General features: G+C 45.9%; 1 protein-coding gene across 1 annotated transcript in view; it reads left to right on the top strand.

Annotated features, from left to right (window-relative positions):
• Positions 1-5,054, top strand: part of AQP1 (aquaporin 1 (Colton blood group)) — a 39,212-nt gene extending 34,158 nt beyond the window's left edge. Inside the window, exons 2-4 of the mRNA XM_063123203.1 lie at positions 1,110-1,274; positions 3,588-3,668; positions 4,871-5,054. Of these exons, the coding sequence (XP_062979273.1) occupies positions 1,110-1,274; positions 3,588-3,668; positions 4,871-5,044 (420 nt within the window). The 3' untranslated portion in view covers positions 5,045-5,054. The remainder of the gene's footprint in view (positions 1-1,109; positions 1,275-3,587; positions 3,669-4,870) is intronic.
• The last annotated feature ends 16,951 nt before the right edge of the window (positions 5,055-22,005 follow it).

Raw genomic sequence — 22,005 nt, 5'->3', positions numbered from 1 at the left:
CCTCTTCCGGCTTCAACCGGGGCCTCAATTGAAGCCCGCAACTGAGGAAGGTAAGGGGGCGGGGTGGGTGGGTGGCTTATCTTGCGCCGCCGCCGTCCATATAGTGACGGCGGCGAAGCCGGATCTCACTCCGCAGAGCAGAGTGGGAGACAGGTGGAGCGGCGCGAAGAGGATTGGGCACAATCCAGATTTTTCGGATTGGGCCTCGAAGCGGATTGGGGAGGGTCTGTGCACACCCCTACAGGAAAGTATATAAGTCTGTGTGTGTGGAGGAAACCCCACACAGCTCACAACCTGATAAGAACATGAATTTGGATGAGCTTTGAGATGGAATTCGGATAATTTTAGTGAGCTCAAGGTTTTTCTGATTTGCACATCCTTAAAAGCAGAGACCTTGTAAATATCAAGTGTGGTTTGTCACAGATGTAGCAGAATGTGGCAGTTCAACTCCTGAAATGGTAGAGTAGACTGTAGGGATGGGTGAGAAATTCACTCCGTCAAGATTTTTTAAAATGGATTTACCCAATTTGCACATCCCGGGCCTTTCAACAAGCCGAGACAGAGTTGCATTCTGAAATTCAGGTTTTTGTGAGCTTTCTGATCCAGCTATCTTCAGGTGCTGGGGGCTTGGGGCACACACAAAAATATTACCTGAGAGTGTAGGTGTGAATGCAGTACCATTTTCAGGTGTTAGGGGGCCTTGAGGGCAAATTGCCTTCAGTGGGCCCCCTTTTGCCTTGCCAAGACCACTGCTGCCCATTCACTTGCTCTCTTCCCCTGGGCCAAATCTACATGGCCACCCAGTAGAAGAGGGTGGGGAGAGCAGAGGCTACAATTATCATTCCACATGGCTCTCACCAAAAACTACAGACCTAGGAGGTTCTCCTCCTCCGTTTGGCCTCATAAGATGAAGATCTAGTAAGACAAAATTAAAATTTCTGCTCAATGGATGGATGGATGGATAGATGGATTCTCCCAGTTCTGCTCTGTTAAGAATCCACAGGGGGCAATGTGCATGGTCAGCCTGGAGAACATCTGGAGTGCTCCTTCACTTCACTGATGCTGAGAGAAATGATTTACCCTTCTCTCTTTCTCTTGTTCCCTCACAGCTGGCAGACGGGATCAATCCAGGACAAGGCCTCGGTATTGAAATCATTGCTACTTTGCAGCTGGTACTCTGTGTTCTTGCCACGACAGACAGGAGGCGGAATGACGTCTCTGGATCGGGGCCACTGGCCATTGGCCTTTCTGTGGCTTTGGGGCATCTTCTTGCTGTGAGTATAAACTCTGACTGGGGAAAAGTTTCAGTTTAGTCTATTCAAACAATAGAGCTAAAAAACCTCATGGCTAGAGGATGGCCTCTTCCTCAGATGTGCTGCAGCCTACACACTATTCCAACCTTCCCCAAACTGGGCACCCTCCAGCTGTATTGGGCTACGAATTCCGTCTTCCCCGGTCATCATGGCCACAAATCATATCATTGAGAATTGTGCGAGTCCATCATGGCTGTTCAATTCTGGATTGGTGGAAACTGCAGTACTTATTTTGCCTCAGGGTCAGGGCCAGTGCCAGACTATTTTGCGCCCTAGGCAGGTGAGCTGCTTTCACCCACCCCACCCCACCCCACCCCAGCATACCTGGGCGCGGGGCACCATCTCGCCTGCCCAGCCGAAACAAAGCCAGGATGCTGGGGTGGGGCGGCGGCTTTGGAACAGCACGCCCGGCTGGAAGCCACTCTGGGAGAGCGACTTCCGGCCGGGTGCGCCGTTCCGAAGCCGCCCCACCCCAGCGTCCTGGCTTCGCTTCGGCTGGGTGTGCACCCAGCTGAAGAGAATCCAGAATGCTGGTGTGGGGGGCTGGCGGGCAGCTTCGGAATGGCGCCCAGCCAGAAGCCGCTCTGGGAGAGCCACTTCTGGGTGAGCCGTTCCAAAGCCCCCCACCTGCCCAGCCCCCCAGCGTTCTGGCTTCGCTTCGGCGCCCACCCAGCCGAAGTGAAGCCCCGCGCGCACCCCCACTCCAGCATCCTGGGTTCGCTTCGGCTGGGTGGGCACCCAGCCAAAGCGAAGCCAGGGCGCTGGGGCGGGTGGGCGGCTTTGGAATGGTGCGCCTGGAAGCTGCCCTCTCAGAGTCGCTGTGGGAGAGCAGCTTCCAGGTGCAGCATTCGGTGCCCCCTTACCTTGGCGCTCTAGGCGGCCGCCTGAGTGGCCTCTATGGTAGCACCGGCACTGCTCAGGGTTGAATATAAAATGGCATAAGAAGGCACATGGTACCCGAGACAGAATTATACAGTGTCTGATAACAACCTAAGAAGATCCCTGCTGGATTAGAGGATCCATCTAGTCCAGTACTCTGTTCACACAGTAGCCAACCAGCTGTGAATCAGGGATCCACAAGCAAGACCTGATGCAACAGTACCCTCCCACCCATGTTCCCCAGAAACTGGTGTCTATAGACTTACTCTCTCTGATAATGGAGGTAGCATGTAGCCCTCAGGACTAGTAGCCATTGATAGACTTCTTCTCCATGAATTTATCTAGCCCTCTTTTAAATCCATCCAAATTGGTGGCCATCATTACATCCTGTGGTAGTAGATTCCATAGCTTAACTATGTGTTGTGTGAAGAAGTCCTTCCTTTTATCCGTCCTGAATCTCCCACCAATCAGATTCATGGGATGACCTCTTTGGGTTCTAGTATTTTGAGAGAGGGAGAAAAATGTCTCCCTGTTCACATTCTCCATACCATGCATTATCTTGTACACCTCTATCATGTCTCCCCTTAGCTTCCTTTTCTCCAAGCTAAACAATCCCAGCTGTTGTAACCTTCCCTCATATTTGTTCTTCCTGATGAAGGTTCTTTGAGCTGAGCTACCCAACACCAAGAGGCAGCTGGGCAGCCATCTGACAGGGATGCTTTAAGGTGGATTCCTGCATTGAGCAGGGGGTTGGACTTGATGTCCTTGTAGGCCCCTTCCAACTCTAGTATTCTATGATTCTATTATCTTTTTAACTGCAGATATCAGGGACTTTCTATATGCAGTTGAATATGAAGAAATTGGGGTTGTCGAAGGAATTTGTCCAGGGGGTGGGGTGGAGCTCACTCAGCTTTCATCAGCTCGGCCTGCTGGACTTTGGCTCATTTGCCCACAAGTTGGCCTGACTTAATCTGCATTCATTTGGGACAGTTTGTGGATTTTACATTAAAAAAACCCAACGTGCATAAATAGGAATTTGTGCAAACTCCAGCCGAAATTTGTAGATTTTGCACAAATTTTGGCTGCAAATTGCTTCAATTAGGCAAATTGCACTTGCAATTTGCACAGATTTCTATTTACAGAAATTAAAACAAACAAACAAAAACAAGAAAAAGTGTCCAGATTTGGGAAAAGCTGCGTGGCTTGGCCCACAAATGTGAGCCAGGTCAGGTGTCCCCAAAGGGCCAGAGTTTACGTCCATGGATCTCCCTAGAAATAAGTATACATTTGCACTTGGGTGTGTGTTCCTTATAAGCAGGCTCCCTCAGTAAAATTTCTGATTTCTGACTGTGCATGTAGCTCCCTTGTAAATGCCATTCTCTTTGTCTCTTGTAGATTGATTACACCGGTTGTGGAATTAACCCTGCCAGATCTTTTGGCTCAGCTTTGATTTACAATAACTTTACCAATCACTGGGTAAGTTTCAAATCACAACACTGAAATAGCTGCATGCTTATTCAAATGAAAGTTCCTTGTGCTACAAAGTTCAAGCAGATGAGTGAGGTGTCTAGTGCAACTACGTGTGATTCTTTTCTTTACCTTTCTGGAAGTGTGCATGGCCCCCATTTGGATTGGGACCATGGTGCTCCAGAAGAGTTTTTAAAATAATTTCCTCCACCCATTCCCCCTGAAATCCCACCGCCACCACTACCATGGGGAGTTAAAGGAAGGAAAAAAAGTCTCAATTAGAGTCCGTGAAGGCTTTCTCTCTCTTTTAGCTCCACCCATGGGGAGGAGGAGACAGAGGAGGCAGAGAAGAAGTTTGAGATGAAAATGGGGGAACATTTATTCCCCCCCCCAAGAGCACTAGAGTTAGGGTGACCATATGAAAAGGAGGACAGGGCTCCTGTATCTTTAACAGTTGCATAGAAAGGGGAACTTCAGCAGGTGTCATTTGTATATATGGAGAACCTGCTGAAATTCCCTCTTCATCACCACAGTTAAAGCTGCAGGTGCCCTGCCCTCTTTCAGATCTGGTCACTGTAGGACAACTCCTGCAGCTTTAACTGTTGTGATGAAGAGGGAATTTTGCCAGGTGCTGCATGCATACAAAGGACACCTGCTGAAATTCCCTTTTCAATACAACTGTTAAAGATACAGGAGCCCGGTCCTCCTTTCCATATGGTCACCCTAACTAGGGTCCTGATCTGAACAAGGATATTTAATTCAGGTCTCAGAATTTTTCTGTATTGAAAGCCTTGGCCATACCGTTGTTATTGCTGCGATTATAGTTCCTGCTGGTTTTATTGTTTTAATTGCTGTTTTATTGCAATCGTGTTTTAAATCCTTCTAGTATTTTTGATATTTTATTGCTGTTAATATTTTCTGTATTTAATTGTTGTAAGCTGCCTTGTGAGGGCCTCTGCCCCTAAAGGCGGCCAAGAAATGTTTTAAATGAGTAAATAATAAAAAGAAGGAAAGGAATTCCAACAAACCATCCTTTTCTTGGATCAAGACCTGTTGAGGAGCTTCCTTGTACACAAGAAACTGCTGCACCGGGGAAAATGCATGTCAATCCTTTATTTCTTCCTCTATTTGGAAGATCAGATTTTAAAATGGCAACATTTCCTGTGTGAGTGGCTATGTCCAGTGCACCGACTGTTAACCTTGTGTTTCAGATCTTTTGGGTTGGTCCAATCATTGGAGGAGCTGCCGCCGCCCTCATTTATGACTTCATCCTAGCTCCTAGGTGTGGTGACGTAACTGACCGCATGAAAGTCTGGACCAGCGGCCAGGTGGAGGAATACGACCTTGACGCCGATGACTCCAGAGTGGAGATGAAACCAAAATAAAGGAGAATTAAAGGAGAATTAAGGAGAATTAAGACGAGAAGCATACGGTTTTTATCAGTATTATAGACTCTTTGTAAAACAACAAGCAGTTCTTCCAAATGTTTTTATAAGTCATTAGTGTTTTTCTTCTGTATTTCCCCCCTCCCATTTTTCCAGGCTTTAGATCTGTGGCTGCACAAAGAGAATGATAGAAAAAGGGCGTGTGGGTGGAGGCGGAATGATTATATTTTGGGGTGGACATGAACTAGGGAGATTTTCAGTAATGATTCTAGAAGCCCAGTTTTCTATTTATCCAAAGGAACGGGCTTCTCCCAAAATAGATAAGCATATGATATCGATGCCCGTGTGAACAGCCTACATGCAGTTAGAAATGAACATTGAAGAGACTTGGGGAAAATGTCTCGATTTCAGTGTGACTCGAGGCCCAGATTCCAGAAATGAGAAAGTTAATGGAGGACTCTGTTCTGACAGAACTTTCTACAGTATTTGGTGCCCAACATCTGGGTTGGATTCTGGATCTGCCTTCCGCAAGAGGTAGTGCTCTGCTCAAGGAAGGTCCCTCCACCCAGTTTTGAGGGATCCTCCTCTCCCCATGCCCACATTACAGGTCTTTCCATTCAGCAGTGTCTCCTAACCTTGTCTAGCATTTTCAGGGGGCTAGGAGGGCTGCCGTGGGGTAGTGGGGCAGGGAAATTCACTTCCATAAGTGTAGCTGATCCAGCATAAATCTGGATCCAACCCTCTATGTTCTTGAGGATCATGTGGTTCTCTGGAAAGTGGTGACACTGGCAGAATCACAAAACACAAAAACAAACATAGGCCCTCTTGCTGGTAGACTCCAGATTCTCAATGGTGCCATTTTGCTGTAAGGGTTATACAGCTGTGCAGCTCAGAGCCCTGGCATAGCCTTACTTACAAAGGAGTGCATTTACACATTCCATATGAGTTACATCCAAAATCCAAAAGAAGGATATACGGAATACTTCTGTTTCTTACCATTGAAATCACTTATTTTGCCCTTTGTGGAGAATTTATTCTTTTAACCATCCCTTGAGGAAATTTTTTGAGGGGTCAAATAGGACCATCTCTAGAGATGAATTTTTTTTAGTGTGCCTTCAACCAGGACGTTCTCCTAATCAAGCTTAATTAGAGGCCTTCAAGAGGCAGCTGGACAACCATCTGTCAGGGATGCTTTAGGGTGGATTCCTGTATTGAGCAGGGGGTTGGACTCAATGGCCTTTTAGGCCCCTTCCAACTCTGCTATTCTATGATTCTATGATTCTATGAAATTAATGGGAGTTATGCAGCAGAGCTGTGCTTCGCCTCAGTCCCTAAGCCTTAAACTGAGTAGAAATAGGCCAATTCAGCCAGCCGTAGCCAAAAATCCAATTTGGGATCAGATTGGGCTAAATAACCCTGAAGCAGCTGATTCTGCTCAATGGCCAGCCGCTGCCCTCTGCCCACTCACCCGCCAATGTATATACTGTTGTAAACTATACTGGCCAGAAATGGCTACTTCTGGTCTCCACAGCTTACATCGGTAGGGCCTAATCTACCCCAAGCAGTCCTGAGGCACTCCAAGTCAAATCCGGGCTGATTTGGAGTCAAATTGCAGTGAGGGTAGGGCTGTGTGCATCCTTATTATACAGAAGCTGTTGTGAAACTCCATTTATTCCCAAGAGATTCAAGTAGGAGAACTTACTGGTGGATTGTGCCACTGAACATTTCATAGATAATTAATGACATGGAATAAGCCAAATTTTGTTCTTGCCCAAATGCACATTCATCATCACGATCTATTGTTAATTCCGTTGCATGTAAAAAAAAAAAAAAAAGCTGCCCAAACCAGGAAATGTTTACATGGCTTTTTACATATATACACACTTTATCTGTACATATCCACTCATGTACCCATTGCTTTAAGTAAAGGGAATTATGATTTAAAAAAATGAATCAAAGAGCTGAAGTTGAAACAAATGTTTTCACGGATGATAAATTGATAAAAAAAAAGTAGAATTCAAATTTGGAAAGAAATTATGTTCAAATTTTGATTGTTTATATTTTTGCCTTGCGAGATATTTAACGTAAAGTATTACAAATTGTCGACGAAGTTTTAGCAACAATGTTAAGTATTAGCTTGCCAAAGTCAATGCATTTACTTGCTGTTTTCTCTCCCACTAACGCTGCCCTCCTCCAAGCAATGATAAACACAACAATATCCCTAACTGGGAGTGTTAAAAAATAACGGATTAAGGGCGCAACCCTATGCATGTTTAAAGAGAAAAAAGCTTCCCCCAGCAAATAGCACTCTAAAATTCCAATCCTATATCCACTTACCTGGGAGTAAGCACCATTGAACTCAGTGTGACTTACTTCTGAGTAGACATGCATAGGCTCATGCTTCAAGTTAAATTAACTTTCAATGTTAATTTTAGTTATGAGAATGTATTAAGGATTTGCCTTCCCATGAATTCACTAAAGTTTTAAGTCAGCAATCTATAGAAGCGTCAAGGAACAATGATAGTTGCTCCTTCCCCCCACTTTTTAAAATCTTACCCGTCTTCCAAAGTTAGTTTAAATGCTTCTTTCTACCCATGCATTTGATCTTCACAACATTCTTATGAGAGAAAGTGTCTAGCTTAAAGTCACCCAGAGAGGTATATGGATATGTGGTGATTTGATAAATTCCTGGAGGCAAAGGCTATCCATGGCTACTAGCCCTGATGGTTGGGTGCTATCTCCAGTATCTGAGGCAGTAAGCCTGTGTGCACCAGTTGCTGGGGAACATGGGTGGGAGGGTGCTGTTGCACCGTGTCCTACTTCGTTGGTCCCTGGTCAACAGCTGGTTGTCCACTGTGTGAACAGAGTGCTGGACGAGATGGACCCTCGGTCTGATCCAGCATCAGGGCTCTTCTTATGAACTTAAATCTTTGCATTCCAACGCCACTAAGTGCCGCAGTGTAAACTAGATTTACTCCACTACACTGGTTCAGTTTAGCTAACACTTAGAATCTTCATAATTGTAGATGGGATCAGACCACTCCCCACACCCAAACATTGTGGGAATATGTAATGTGTGTGTGTTGAGGCTACACAGATTAACAGCCTCCTGCCACTCATGCATGCAATGGCCCACCCTTCCACGCTGCCCGTCTGAACCTTTTTTCTCTGGTGACTGCAGGGTTTCTACACACATGGTTTACTCACAAGGAGCTCTTCTGCACAAGGGGTGTTGGTCCTGATTGGGATGTACATGGAGCTCCTTCCAACATGCTCTGAACATACAGATGCCAAAGTGTCTCTACATGTGACTTCTGTATGTGGCAAAAGGGGGACTAGCCCATGTGACCGCCACAAACCCCTCACATTCATCTCATAGGGAAGTCATAAAGCCCCCTTGTCTCAAAATCCCAAAGTAGATAATGATAGGAGAACATTATAAAATCCCAAAGTAGATAATGATAGGAGAACTACATGAACCTTCTTGAGATCCTACCAACTCCACTTTGAAGTCCTGTTCACCTCACTCCTGTTCTCGTTTGCAAGCTGTTCCCCCCTCCACACTTTTTTTGTTCAAATAGGGAACGTGTGCCTTACAAAGAGGAAAAGTGTGCACCCCCCTCCCCATGACTAAAGCATGAACATGTGTGTGGCTTTTTTTTTTAATGCACATTTTCCACAAACAAACGTACGTGTGTTTTTTGATTACGAATGCAATCGCAAGTTTGGAACTGTGTGAGCTTTTTCAGGGAAATGTGGTCATGTTTGCATTTGGGGTCAAACTGGGGAAGTTCTGATGATTTGCAGAGAGAAATGAAGTTAGGGTACATCCCTAATAGCAGAGGGAAAGTTCATCAACACCATACTGATGTAATAGTTTCAGAGAGTGTCACCTTATCATCTCAATAAAAGTGGTAGGACCTTTCATGGACAGGTCGATGCTTGGGAGCTATTAAAAAAAGAAGGAATCCTCACACAAGCATTAAACTGTACCTCTGAAACCCATGCTGTAGCCCAACCATCTGTCAGCATCTTCATTCACACATATATTCAGCACCATGGGAAATGATTCCTTGTAGTATGTCTCCACAGTGCTCCAAGCGTGTATGAAAAAAGCATTCATCTGTGGGTAGGGAAGGAATCATGTGAGGGTGTTTTTTTTAACCCAAATTGTCATGCAGAATGGATGAGAGTGGTTAGATTGAAAGTACATGGACAGTACATTCCAAATACAGCTCAAGTACATCGAGACCTTGCTTGCTTAGTAACTTTTACATTTGGATGAAAACCACAGCTCTCAAATAAATAAAACTACATGTCCTTTACTCTGCCCTGATAGCTCTGCTTTTCTTATTCTCTCAGGTGTAACTATGCAAAAACAATCCCTTCCCTCATTTTGCTAGCTAATACTGGGAAATTCAGGGACAACATAACACAGTGGACGTGTGTGATCTAAATGGACATTATAATTAAATGCCTGCTCCTAGAAATTTTCTTTTATTATTACGATGGGGCTTGTTTCTTTTTCTTTTTTTTGTATTCACGCATATCTATGTTTATAATATGTATATGTTTATATAGAGAGACTAATTTGTTTTATAAGGATGTAGAAAAATGAGAAGTGCAACCCAAAGGGAGAAAATATATTGATATCGGAAATGTAGAGAAATAATTAACATGCACCATAGAACCTTCATTCTCTTTGTACTACTTCATGTTCCTTGACAGAATATACAGAAACATTATCAAATGTTTTGCCAGGCCGCAGCCTACATGTTCACTTCCGAAGAATGACTTGAGGCAAAATTCTGTGGCGACCTATGTGGCCACTCCCCTGAGAAAATGTCATTGGTCTCACCAAAACTCTTTCAGCTTTCCTTAAAATATCCTCAAGTGTTTTGCATGAGGAAATTGTGAGAATTATTATTTTTGGTCAAATTTAACTTGAGGTGGAATTTGACAGCAATTCTGTTACAGGCAGAACTTTCATATTACCGCCTGACTCCTCAGAAAACACTACTTTTTCAGGGCCAAAGTCCATGTGATGGGTGTGTTAAAATAAGCTCCCTATGTTAACTTCCTACAATTTCAAGCACTTTTCTCCTCAGTTCAGGTAACTTCCAGTTTTGGAACTGGGCGTGTGGAAAAGTGCCTGAAGTTCCCACCCCATCTGTGAACACTGGGACAGGAGGCCATTTTACTTGATTTTCAGCAAGGCAAAAAGTTGAGCATGAGGAAATTCACCAGAAATTGGTTTCCAGAATTTTTCCACCTCAGAAGTTCCTCTCAAAATGATGCCATAACATCACATATTGTCACTCCTAGCACTTGAGGGTGTGTGTGTGTGTGTGTGTGTGTGTGTGTGTGTGTGTGGAGTGGCACCTGTTAGAAGGAGCTCCAAAAATGGGTGATGAATTTTGTCCCCTCAAAAAAACATTTTGCCTCTCACTCCTCAAAATTTGCCAGAGGCGTTTGCCCCCTCACACACACATTCGCCTCAGCCCTAAAAAAGAAAAAAAGAGTTTAAATTTCTTATATGAGAACTTTCACCTAACACTAGTCTGAAGAAAAGGGAGTAGTCAGAAAGAAAAAGGGTCAGTTCTCTTTACCTACATTTCTCTTTTTGTGTAAAAGTTAGGTAACCCCTGCCTTGATTTATGCCTCAACAGGACAGACATGTTAACAACCAATATGGCTGCCCCACCACTTGTAGTTTGACCCTCACTGAACTCTGTTCACACATGCAGGTGTCCAGAACCAAGAACTGACTGAGAAATCATAGAAGCAAAAAATGTAACAAGCCCACAGGCTCAGTGTTATGTTAAAAGAATCACAAATATTTCAGTTCATCTGACTTACTATGGATAAAACAGATGATGTATTCTGGCATTCATGAAATACCATGTATCTAAGAGTGGGGTCAACACATTTTCAGGTGGTTCCACCAGTGGACCAATAAAGGGAACAAATAGGAAAAACTCCTCGTTATTTCTTGAATACATTTCACATGGCATTTTGTGTCGTGTACTTGTATATATGGCATGACTCGATTTGTGACTGGCTTAAAAATAAAGAAAATTTGTTGTGCTCACAGCTATGATGCTTGATTCATAATTAATAGAAGTCCTAATTAACTTTTCTGCAGCCCTGATCCAGGTAAAGTTAGTTGTGCTTACGTACCATCCAATTCAATGGGTCAAGTTAGTTGTGATGAACTCAGTGGCCATCCAGAAAAAGGTAGCAGTGAGGTGGTAGAGCAGAGATACAGAACAGAAAATACAAGGTTCCCAGTAACAAATTCAAAATAAACTCTCCAAGTGTAAGAAACTGCATAGGACAAGTAAATTGTTTTTTTTTTATGCAACATTGATAAATACTTATTGGTATAATTATATTAAATAGGTTTTTTTTTTTTCCAAAACAGCCGTATCAATGATAGACAGTCAATTTTTCAAAGGCAACTGCATTCGGTAATGGTGGCAATACGCCTAAATGCATCAGTTGCTGGGGAACATAGGTGGGAGGGTGATGTTGCACCCGTGTCATGCTGTGGGTTTCTGGTTGACAGCTCATTGGCCACTGTGTGAACAGAGTGCTGGACTAGATGGACCCTTGGTCTAATCCAGCCGGGCTCTTCTTAGGTTCTTTGGACCCTTGGTCTGATCCAGCAGGGCTCCCCTTAGGTTCTTAATATCAGTTTTATCTGGCAGTCAGTTTTACAGAAAAATCCACTTGTATCAGTTATACCTGGCAGTCTACGGACCCTCAGTGTGATTCCATTTCGACTGTCAGACTGCTGATGTCTCTAGTTAACGGAGCTTAGCTGAAATGCTTCCAAGCGTCAGAATGTGGTGAAGAGTTTTGAAAATCTGCTGTCCGTCTTGTGCCCATACCTTGGAAAATTGGCTGGCGTCCACAGCACAGCCTGAAAAACAAGCAATGCTCTTCAAAGGAAAAGCCTAGCAATGAGTTTCAAAGGATTATTGTAGCATTTACATCCTGTGGCAAGGACAGCAAAGTTATTAAACAATGCAATTGAAGACAGCCCATCAAAATTTCCGGTTCATAGAACAAGGAGCTTGGATTGGGTTCAGCAGAAATGCAACCACATTTTATTCACAGTAAAAAAAAGTTGCAGTAGGAAAAAAACCTTTATTTGAAATCAGGTAATCATAGAATCGCAGAGTTGGAAGGGGCCTACAAGGCCATCGAGTCCAACCCCCTGCTCAATGCAGGAATCCACCCTAAAGCATCCCTGACAGATGGTTGTCCAGCTGCCTCTTGGATGCCTCTAGTGTGTATCGTACAAACCAATGCAAAAGTTTTCCATGGGGTATTTTAAAATGTCTCATTATCATTTATAACTATGTATTATGCACCAGGCATGTATGGTTCTGGACTCTGACTTGATTTTAAAAGAGGGAGTAGACAAATTCATGGGTATTTGCTAAATGGAGCCTCCAGCTTCAGATGCAGTGTACCAGTGGGCACCAGTTGCATGCTTTGCTTCTTGGAAACATCTGTTTGCTGGCCACTGTCAGAAACAGGATACTGGACTTATTAAAAGTCCTTTTAACAACAACAGCACTTGGCAGGCAGCAGCAGCGCTAGACAGCTCCAATGGACAAAGTCTTGGCTAAGACCTGTAGGGGCTTTTCAGAAGGTACAAGCGGCTGGGGAGGCTGAAAGAACAGGATGGTGTAGTGGTTAGAGTATTGGACTGGGAGTCAAGGGATGCAGGTTCTAGTTCTCTCTCAGCCATGGAAGCTCACAGGGTTGTTGTCGTGAGATTAAAATAGAGAAGAGGAGGAGGATTATGTATGCTGCCTTGGGTTCCTTGGAGGAAAAAAGGCAATAACTAAATAAAATAAAATTTCCCTGAAATTCTTACCTCTCCCTACAACTTTCAGGTGCAGTTTCTTTTTACTTCTCCTCCCCAATGAATAGTTAAAAATGAAGAAATGATTTTTTTTAGCAGAGAGCTATTAATTATGACTATATGGACCCTGAAAAATAACAAGAACGAGGCAGGAAGTTTCTATTGTCTTCCAACACACCCAAAAAGCAACAGCTGCCTACTGATTCTTTTGTTAAAAATTAATATCATATCTTTTAACAATAATGTTTTGAAAGGGACCCAGGTTTTTTTTTTTTTTTGTACTTTGGCATGCTTGCGTGTCAGGCTTAGATAAAACCAGGAAGCGCAAAAACAAAGATGACAACAACATATGGGGAAAAGAAAGAAATGAAATGAACAGAATAGCTTGGGTTTGGTTCTCTAAGTCAGACGCATAATTTCCAATTTGGTTCTGGTTGGAACAGAAGCTAAATTAAGAGTTCATTAAATGCACACAGAACAGAAGAGCACAATGCGGTAGGATGACCAAGGACAAAGAAAGAGACCCACAACTTACTTGTCGAGCACATGCTTTACATGCAAAACATGCTGTTCAATCTCTAGGAACTCCCAGATTTGAAAGAATCTGGGAGTAGATATGAGAGACTCTGGGCATGTCTAAATAAAAAGACTAATCCCGGGGATCGCCCCGGGATCATCTCTGTGCGTCCACATGATACACAGGGGATCCCGGGGGGCTTGAGGGGAGACATGATAGCACTCTTCAAATACTTGAAAGGTTGTCACACAGAGGAGGGCCAGGATCTCTTCTCGATCCTCCCAGAGTGCAGGACATGGAATAACGGGCTCAAGTTAAAGGAAGCCAGATTCGAGCAGGACATCAGGAAAAACTTCCTGACTGTTAGAGCAGTACGACAGTGGAATCAGTTACCTAGGGAGGTTGTGAGCTCTCCCACACTAGAGGCCTTCAAGAGGCAGCTGGACAACCATCTGTCAGGGATGCTTTAGGGTGGATTCCTGCATTGAGCAGGGGGTTGGACTCGATGGCCTTGTAGGCCCCTTCCAACTCTGCTATTCTATGATTCTATGATTCTATGATCCCTCCCTTTCCTCAGGATAACTGGGACGGCTTTAATCCCAACTTTTCCCGCGGTCTCGGGATCATCCCGACACCGCGGGATGTGTGGGCAGCTGTCCCGGTTTCGTCCTGGCTCCTCGTGAGTAAATGTGAGGACCTGGGCATGGGGCATGGAGCTCTGTGCTCAACAGGGGTGGGGTGGGTGGAACAGGAGGTTGTTTTTTTGTTTTGTTTTAAACATACCTTTTTCATCGGAGCGCTCCTGCGAAATTTGTATAGTGCTTTATTTCTGCCACAAGTTAATTTCCCATGACTCATTATGTGTACCATAATCATTCGTGTGTATCAAGAATAAAATACCCTCCCGTTTGGAATGGACCGCATTGAAGCAAGATCTGTTGAGAAGCAGTACTGCCCAGATTCAAAGGTTCTTTAGACGGGTGTCTCTTGGAGCATTTGTACCTGTGTGCACGTGTCTGGAGATAATATTTGGGGTCGTATCCTAAAAGGGCTGTGTGTGCATCACCAGCCCCAACAGGGCTCATTCCATGGCAGCCCTTATTGCATGCGCCCCAACATTGCACTTTGGGAGCAAACGCCAACATGCGTGAAAATGCAGGTCGTGCCCCTTCTGGAAACAAACACTTTTGCTCGTATTGTCACTTGCCCCCCAAAGCATGATATCATGGCTGTGCGCAGTAGGAGCCTTGCGTGGATCAGAACCAGTGGATCACAACCCCTATAGGACATCACCCTTCATAACAATCATTTTTCCCCTCCCCGACCTCTTCTCTCGTCACTCTTGTTTCTCATATCATTTCGCCAGAGACCAAACAACGTTGCACATTCCAGTAACACAATGAATGTATGGTGTAGCCAAGCCAGAAGAAGGGGAAAAAAATAAATCAGGAAATGCTGCCTGAAAATGTGTTCCTGAGACAGTTCCAATCTAATTTCCCAAATAATAAACATCTCGAAGGAGAGTTTCCACAATCTTACTTCTGTACTGCCATGCCCTGCAATGATACCCAGCTTGGCCTTCTATGCAATTCTCACATACCTCTGGCCAGCTACGGAGAATTTGTTTGCTGGGGAAATCTAGCCAATGTCTGGATGTTGCGATAGGCCAGAGCACCACACTGCATGCTGACAGGAGTGTAGGATCTTGGGACAAAGTGGCATTGCTGTTTTTGACCCACACAATCAGCTTCTTCTCCTGTGCCGAACAATCCCCATTGCTTAGACGGAGGTGAACTTGTCCCTTTATTGACATTGCTGCTGCCCGTCAGATTTTCTCTCTGAAAACAATCAATCAATCAAGTACTTTCTTAAGGCCTAAAAAGCCCAAGTGTATAAATGAGAACACAGAATTAAAATAACAACAAATAAATTATCCCATAGGCATATAATTTTGAATTGCAAATTTATGCAAATCAACCTCCTTTTTTTGTGGTGCATTTCCTTTTTTGGGGGGGTGTAAGTCCCCCCTGCTCAATCATTGCTGAAATAAATGCTGTGGTGCTACAGTGGTGGCACCAGTGTGCATCATCATATGAGTAAAGTAACACATGAGGAAGCATGATGCCTGCTGGAACATGAGGTCTGGTCTGAGTGATTTTTTGCCTGCTCGCACAGTTAGGGGTCTTTCCCAACATAAGAACAAAAGAAGTGCCATACTGCAGGGGTCCCCAAACCCCGGGCCACGGACTGGTCCATGGCCTGTTAGGAACCGGGCCGCGCAGGTGAGCTGCTTTCACCCCACCCCCACCCCCACTCCCACCCCAGCGTACCTGGGCACAGGGTGCCATCTTGCCTGCCCAGCCAAAGCGAAGCCAGGAAGCTGGAGTGGGGGGGGGGCAGGCGTGGCTTCCCAAAACTATCCCCTCAACCCCCCCCCCAGTCCTTGGAAAAATTATCTTCCATGAAACTGGTCCTTGGTGCCAAAAAGGTTGGGAACCGCTGCCATACTTAATCAGACCGAGGTTCCGTCTGGTCCAGCACAGTGGCCAACCAGCTGCTGACCAAGGACCAACAAAGGGCTCATCTACACCAAGCAGGATATTTCACTATGAAAGCAGTATGAAAATAGTATATAAAAGGCAGGAGCCACACTACTGCTTTAAAAGGGTATTGAAGTGTGCTGCAGGATCTACGCTACTGCTTTATAGTGGTATTGAAGTGTGTTGCAGGATCTACGCTACTGCTTTATAGTGGTACTGAGGTGCACTGACAACTATTGGGGCCCATGACACATCTACTCCAAGCAGGATATAACGCTATGAAAGCGGTATGAAAGCGGTATATAGGATGTGTCCATGGGTCCCAACAGTTGTCAGTGCACTTCAATACCGCTATAAAGCAGTAGTGTGGCTCCTGCCTCTTATATACCGCTTTCGTACCACTTTCACAGGGGAATATCTGCTTGGTGTAGATGAGCCCAAAGCAGAGCATAGTGAAACAGGACCCTCCATGTTCCCCAGCAACTGGTGTACATAGGCTTACTGCCTTGGATACTGGAGATAGCACACAACCATCAGGGCTAGCCTTCTCCTCCAGGAATTTATCCACACACACCCTTTTAAAGCCAACCAAATTGGTGGCCATCACTACATCTTGTGGTGAATTCCATACTTTAATTATGCATTGACTGTGGTGCATCGGGAGAACACAGCTATGCAAGTCTATCATCCACCAAGTATCACAACTTCTGACTTAGGAAGATGGATACAGCTGCGGGGAAGGGGGCATTGCTTTCCCCAGCGTCCGCAACCCAAGGAAGCCACCTGATTCTGCCTAATTGTAAGGCTCATTTCAGACAAATGGGACAACATCCAATATAAGTGGATGAAAAAGAGAACAACTCCCAGGATGTAGGAAAGTAAAGTTTTCTTCGAAGGAGCCAAAGTAGCTCCTTTGAAGAATGAAAGTTTGTTTTCCTACATCCAGGGACTTGTTCTTTCTTCTCCATTAAATCGTGAGGCTGGCCTAGGGAAGTGAAAATGGCGTCAAACCAAGCGTGTTCCAATTCTTGGTGCACTGAACTGAACTATTCCCATGGCTGTGTCCTGCATAGAAAGGCTTCTGAGTCTCGCCTTGTTTTTCATGGGAAGAGTTTTAACATGTAGGCAGGTTCTTAAACATCAAGCTCTAAGGCAGCTTGTCCTGGACTGCCACTAAAGAGAGACCAGGGAAAGGGTCTAAACTAATAGGTAAATGCAGGGTATCACAACCCCCTAGGGTAGGGTGACCATACGAAAAGAAGGACAGGGTTCATGTATCTTTAACAGTTGTTTAGAAAAGGGAATTTCAGCAGGTGTCATTTGTATGCGTGCAGCCCCAGGTTAAATTCCCTCTTCATCACAACAGTTAAAGCTTCAGGAATATAGCTAGAGTGACCAGATACAAAAGCGGGCAGGGCTCCTGCAGCTTTAACAGAGGAAGTAGATGTACCTTGTGGCTGAGATGTGGGATGGCCTGCCAAAAAGGAGGTCCTGATCCGCACCATGACTGTGAGGCGCATAGCATGAGCATCATGTTCCTCCTTTGAAGGGCTCAGAGCACGTTGGCTGCCAGGCTGTCTACGATCCATGTATTGACCAGGCTTGTTGTGTGCCTGCGGATGATGGATAAACTAAATAAATGAATTGTACTTAGAATCTCACACAGGTGCTTTACTTGTCTGTCTGGTTAACTGTTTACCTATAAGGTGTTGTTGCTTTGTCACCTTGGGGAGTGGGGGTCTTCCACAACCCTGTGGTTGTAGAACTAGGCTCCTTTGAAAGCTTGCCTTACTTTTATATTCATGACAATATTGGAGGAATCCGTCCGGAAGGCTGATGTTCGTTGAGCTTTAGTCAGCTTTAGAGTGACCCTATGGAAAGGAGGACAGGGCTCCTGCTGAAATGACACCTGCTGAAATTACCTTTTCTATGCAACTGTTAAAGATACAGGAGCCCTGCTCTTCCTTTTCATAGGGTCACCCTAGAGAATTACCACCACCACCCCACACACAGCCTTCTCCTTTGAGTCCCCCCCACCCCGATTTATTTCATTTCTATTAAATTGAATGAGCATTGTCATAAAAAGAATGTGAAATAAATGTTTGGCACAGCACTAAGGGAAGGAGTAACCATAATGGTCTGGGCTTGGAGAAGGGTTGTATAGGGTGACCCTGTGGAAAGGAGGACAGGGCTCCTGTATCTTTAACAGTTGTGTAGAAAAGGGAATTTCAGCAGGTGTCGTTTGTATATATGGAGAACCTGGTGGCCAAGTTGTGTGTGTGAATGTCCCGTCTTTCATTGTGATTTCTCTCTCATTGTGCAACCATCTCCCAGCTCCCTGCGCTTCAGTTAAAGCTCACGGGAAGACATCATGAGGTAACTCCTCCCATGGGGCTTTTTCAGATCAGGAAACGCAGCTGAGGAGGCTGCCAAGCGATGAAATGATGTGTAATAGAAGTAGGAGGAAACACAGCAACCTTGGCCACCATGCAGCAATCAAATATGATCAAAAAACACCACCAGAAGAAGTTTTAAAGTGCACAGTGCAGAATGAGACAGAAAAAACAGAAGCCTCTTGTGTGTGTGTAGATAAAAACATTTGGGAAATTTATTTATTTATTGCACTTCTATGCCGCCCAAGAGCTAAAGCTCTCTGGGTGGTTCACAAAAGTTAAAACTAGGGGTGTGCACAGACACCCCGCTCTGCTTCACTTACAGATCCGCCATTTTCGGAGCGGGCCACTCCGCCCTGCCCCCACTCTGCCTGTGCCCACTCCGCTCCGCTCGGAGCTCTGGATCCGGATCAGAGCTCCGGACCGAGGACGGAGGCAGGTAAGGGAGAGGAGGGCAGGGGGGTTACCGGGCCCTGCCGCCATCGCCGCCCATGCGGTGGCGACGGCGGCAGAGCTCGGTAAGGGACCAACGGGGGAGGCCTTACCTGCCTCTGTCCGCGGTCCGTCGCCGTCTTCAATTGAGCCCGTGGTTCCAGCAGGAAGTCTGGGCCGTGCGGCCCAGACTTCCTGCTGGAACCACAGGCTCAATTGAAGACGGCGACGGACCCGCGGACGGAGGCAGGTAAGGGAGAGGAGGGGGGGTTTACCGGGCCCTGCCGCTGTCGCCGCATGGGCAACAGCAGCAGGGCCCGGTAAACCCCACTTACCCTTCCAGCAGAGCTCCGGATCGAGGCGAAGGATCCACCTTCACCTCGATCCTCTTCGCCATGCTCCGCCGGCCCCCCAATCCTCTTCGCCTCCGCCTTAAGGGCAGGCGAAGCCCCCCGCTCCGCTCTTGCTTCTCCGGTCTGATTAGAAGCGGAGCACATCCCCAGTTAAAACCATCAGACACAAATCAAGTGTAAAACAAGCAACAGTATAAAACAACCAATCAGTATAAAAACACAATAAAATGCTATATAAACGCACAACCAGGGCCAGATCTACACCAAGCAGGATAAAACACATTGAAAACGTTTTGAAAACTGTATATGCAGTGTGTCGTGGGCCTCAATAGTTGTCAAAACCATTTTAAAGCAGTAGTGTTGATCCCGCCCAGGGTAAAAACCGAGCAGCAATAGAGAAACTTATACAGATTTAAAATACAGATTTAAAACAGCAAGTTTAAAAGACTATGACAAACTTAAAATACTGTGAGAATAAGAAGGTCTTCACCTGGCATCGATAATAATATAACGTAGGTGTCAGGCAAACCTCCTTAGGGAGCTCATTCCACAGCCAGGGTGCCACAGCAGAGAAGGCCCTCCTCCTGATAGCCACCTGCCTCACCTCCTTTGGCAGGGGCTCACGGAGAAGGACCCCTGAAGATGAACTTAGGGTCCGTGCAGGCACATATGGGAGGAGGTATTCCTTCAGATAACCTGGAGGTCCGTTTTCAGCAAAGCACTGCCCTCACCCCATGGCAGAGAAGCAACAGCCATTTTCATAGTTGCAGGACAATTTAGAAAAGCAAAACAAAAACAGATACTCTTTCCAGGTGATGAGTTAGCAGGCCAGGGATAGGAATGCAGGAACATATCAAATCTGACCATTCATCCGTCTAGCACAGTTTTACGGACACTGGCAGAGGCTCAAGCTGTTTTTCCAGCCCTTCTTGGAGATGCAGGGGATTCAACCTGATATCTTCTGCATGAAATCCTGTGCTCTACCACTGGTTTATGGCCCCATCCCAGTGCATATACAGGCACATATATACTGGCATCAGGGGTAAGCACGGTTGGGCAGCTGTTAAGGGCCCACGGATGAGAATCTCCTGGACTTGTATTTATTTATTTATTTATTACATTTTTATACCGCCCAATAGCCAAAGCTCTCTGGGCGGTTCACAAAACATCAAGAAGCAAACATCACTTGCTTCTCTTCTTGTCCTTTGCAATCTGCTTGTTCTCCTGCCTCTTGCTCTGGCCCAGACAACCATGGTGGTAAGAAGTGGAGCACGTTCAGAGGAGAGCAACAAGGATGATCAGGGGTCTGGAAACAAAGCCCTATGAGAGACTGAAAGAACTGGGCCTGTTTAGCCTGGAGAAGAGAAGATGGAGGGGAGACATGATAGCACTCTTCAAATACTTCAAAGGTTGTCACACAGAGGAAGGCCAGGATCTCTTCTCTATCCTCCCAGAGTGCAGGACACGGAATAACGGGCTCAAGTTACAGGCAGCCCAATTCTGGCTGGACATCAGGAAAAACTTCCTGACTGTTAGAGCAGTACGACAATGGAACCAATGACCCAGGGAGGTTGTGGGCTCTCCCACACTAGAGGCCTTCAAGAGGCAGCTGGACAGCCATCTGTCAGGGATGCTTTCAGGTGGATTCCTGCCTTGAGCAGGGGTTTGGACTCAATGGCCTTCTAGGCCCCTTCCAACTCTACTATTCTATGATTCTATGGTTCTAAGTAGTTAACGCTGTTAGGATGGGGCTTGCCCGACTCATCAGGCAAGCTTGAGGTTTTCTGCTGCCCACCTGGCAACTCCTTATGGCCAAGCCCTCATGCTCTTGTTCCTTGCAAGGAAGAAGAGTGTGAGGGTTGGCCACCTGTGACAATGATTCTGGGGGCCACCAGTTTGCACAAAATGGGGGCTCATTGTTGTCTGTAAACTCCATTTTGCGCAAATGGTGGCCATAAATAGGTCCGTTTACAAAAAATTACAGGCATAGATAGTCCAATTAGACCAGCCTTCCTCAACCTGGGGCGCTCCAGATGTGTTGGACTACAACTCCCAGAATGCCCCGGCCCTCAACCTGGGGCGCTCCAGATGTGTTGGACTACAACTCCCAGAATGCCCCAGCCGGGGCATTCTGGGAGATGCAGTCCAACACATCTGGAGCGCCCCAGGTTGAGGGAGGCTGAATTAGACCATTTACGCCTGTGATTTTGCGTAAATGGCCCCATTTACAGCTGCCATTTGTGCAAAGTGGGGGTTTATGAACACCCCCAATTGTGTGCGAAATGGTGGCCTGTCAAAGGATTGACAGTGTCAAATGCTTGTGGACCACTGGCAGTTCTCAGCATGCAGTCCTCAAGGCTGGGTGGCTGCCAGGGTTCTGGTGAGCATCGTACGGGGCGGGCAAAGGTGAGCTCACCCATCCCTAGTACGGATGTCAGAATGAACATGTTTTCAAGGGGCACTTTTATAACAAAGTTCTCCGTGGCTGCCTCCTTAATTTCTGGCTCTTCTCCTGGGCCGTTAAGAGTATCCTGATCCCCAACATGTAGGAATGAAGCAGGAGCAAAGTCCCACCTGTCTGTCAAAGAACAAAGGTCAAGGCAGACGGTGAAACACCTCTGTCTTTTTTAGACCACATCTCAACTAGGGATGTGCTCCACTTCTAATCGGACCGGCGAATTAGAAGCGGAGCGGGGTGCTTCGCCTCCCCTTAAAGCGGAGGCGAAGAGGATTGGGGGGCCGGCGGAGCGTTGGGAAGAGAATCGAGGTGAAGGCGGATCCTTCGCCTCGATCCGGAGCTCCGCAAGAAAGGTAAGTGGGGTTTACCAGGCCCTGCTGCTGTCGCTG

The sequence above is a fragment of the Elgaria multicarinata genome, chromosome 1, assembly GCF_023053635.1.
Source record: "Elgaria multicarinata webbii isolate HBS135686 ecotype San Diego chromosome 1, rElgMul1.1.pri, whole genome shotgun sequence".
NCBI classification, from domain to species: Eukaryota; Metazoa; Chordata; class Lepidosauria; order Squamata; family Anguidae; genus Elgaria; species Elgaria multicarinata.
This window is presented reverse-complemented; position numbering and strand designations above follow the sequence as displayed.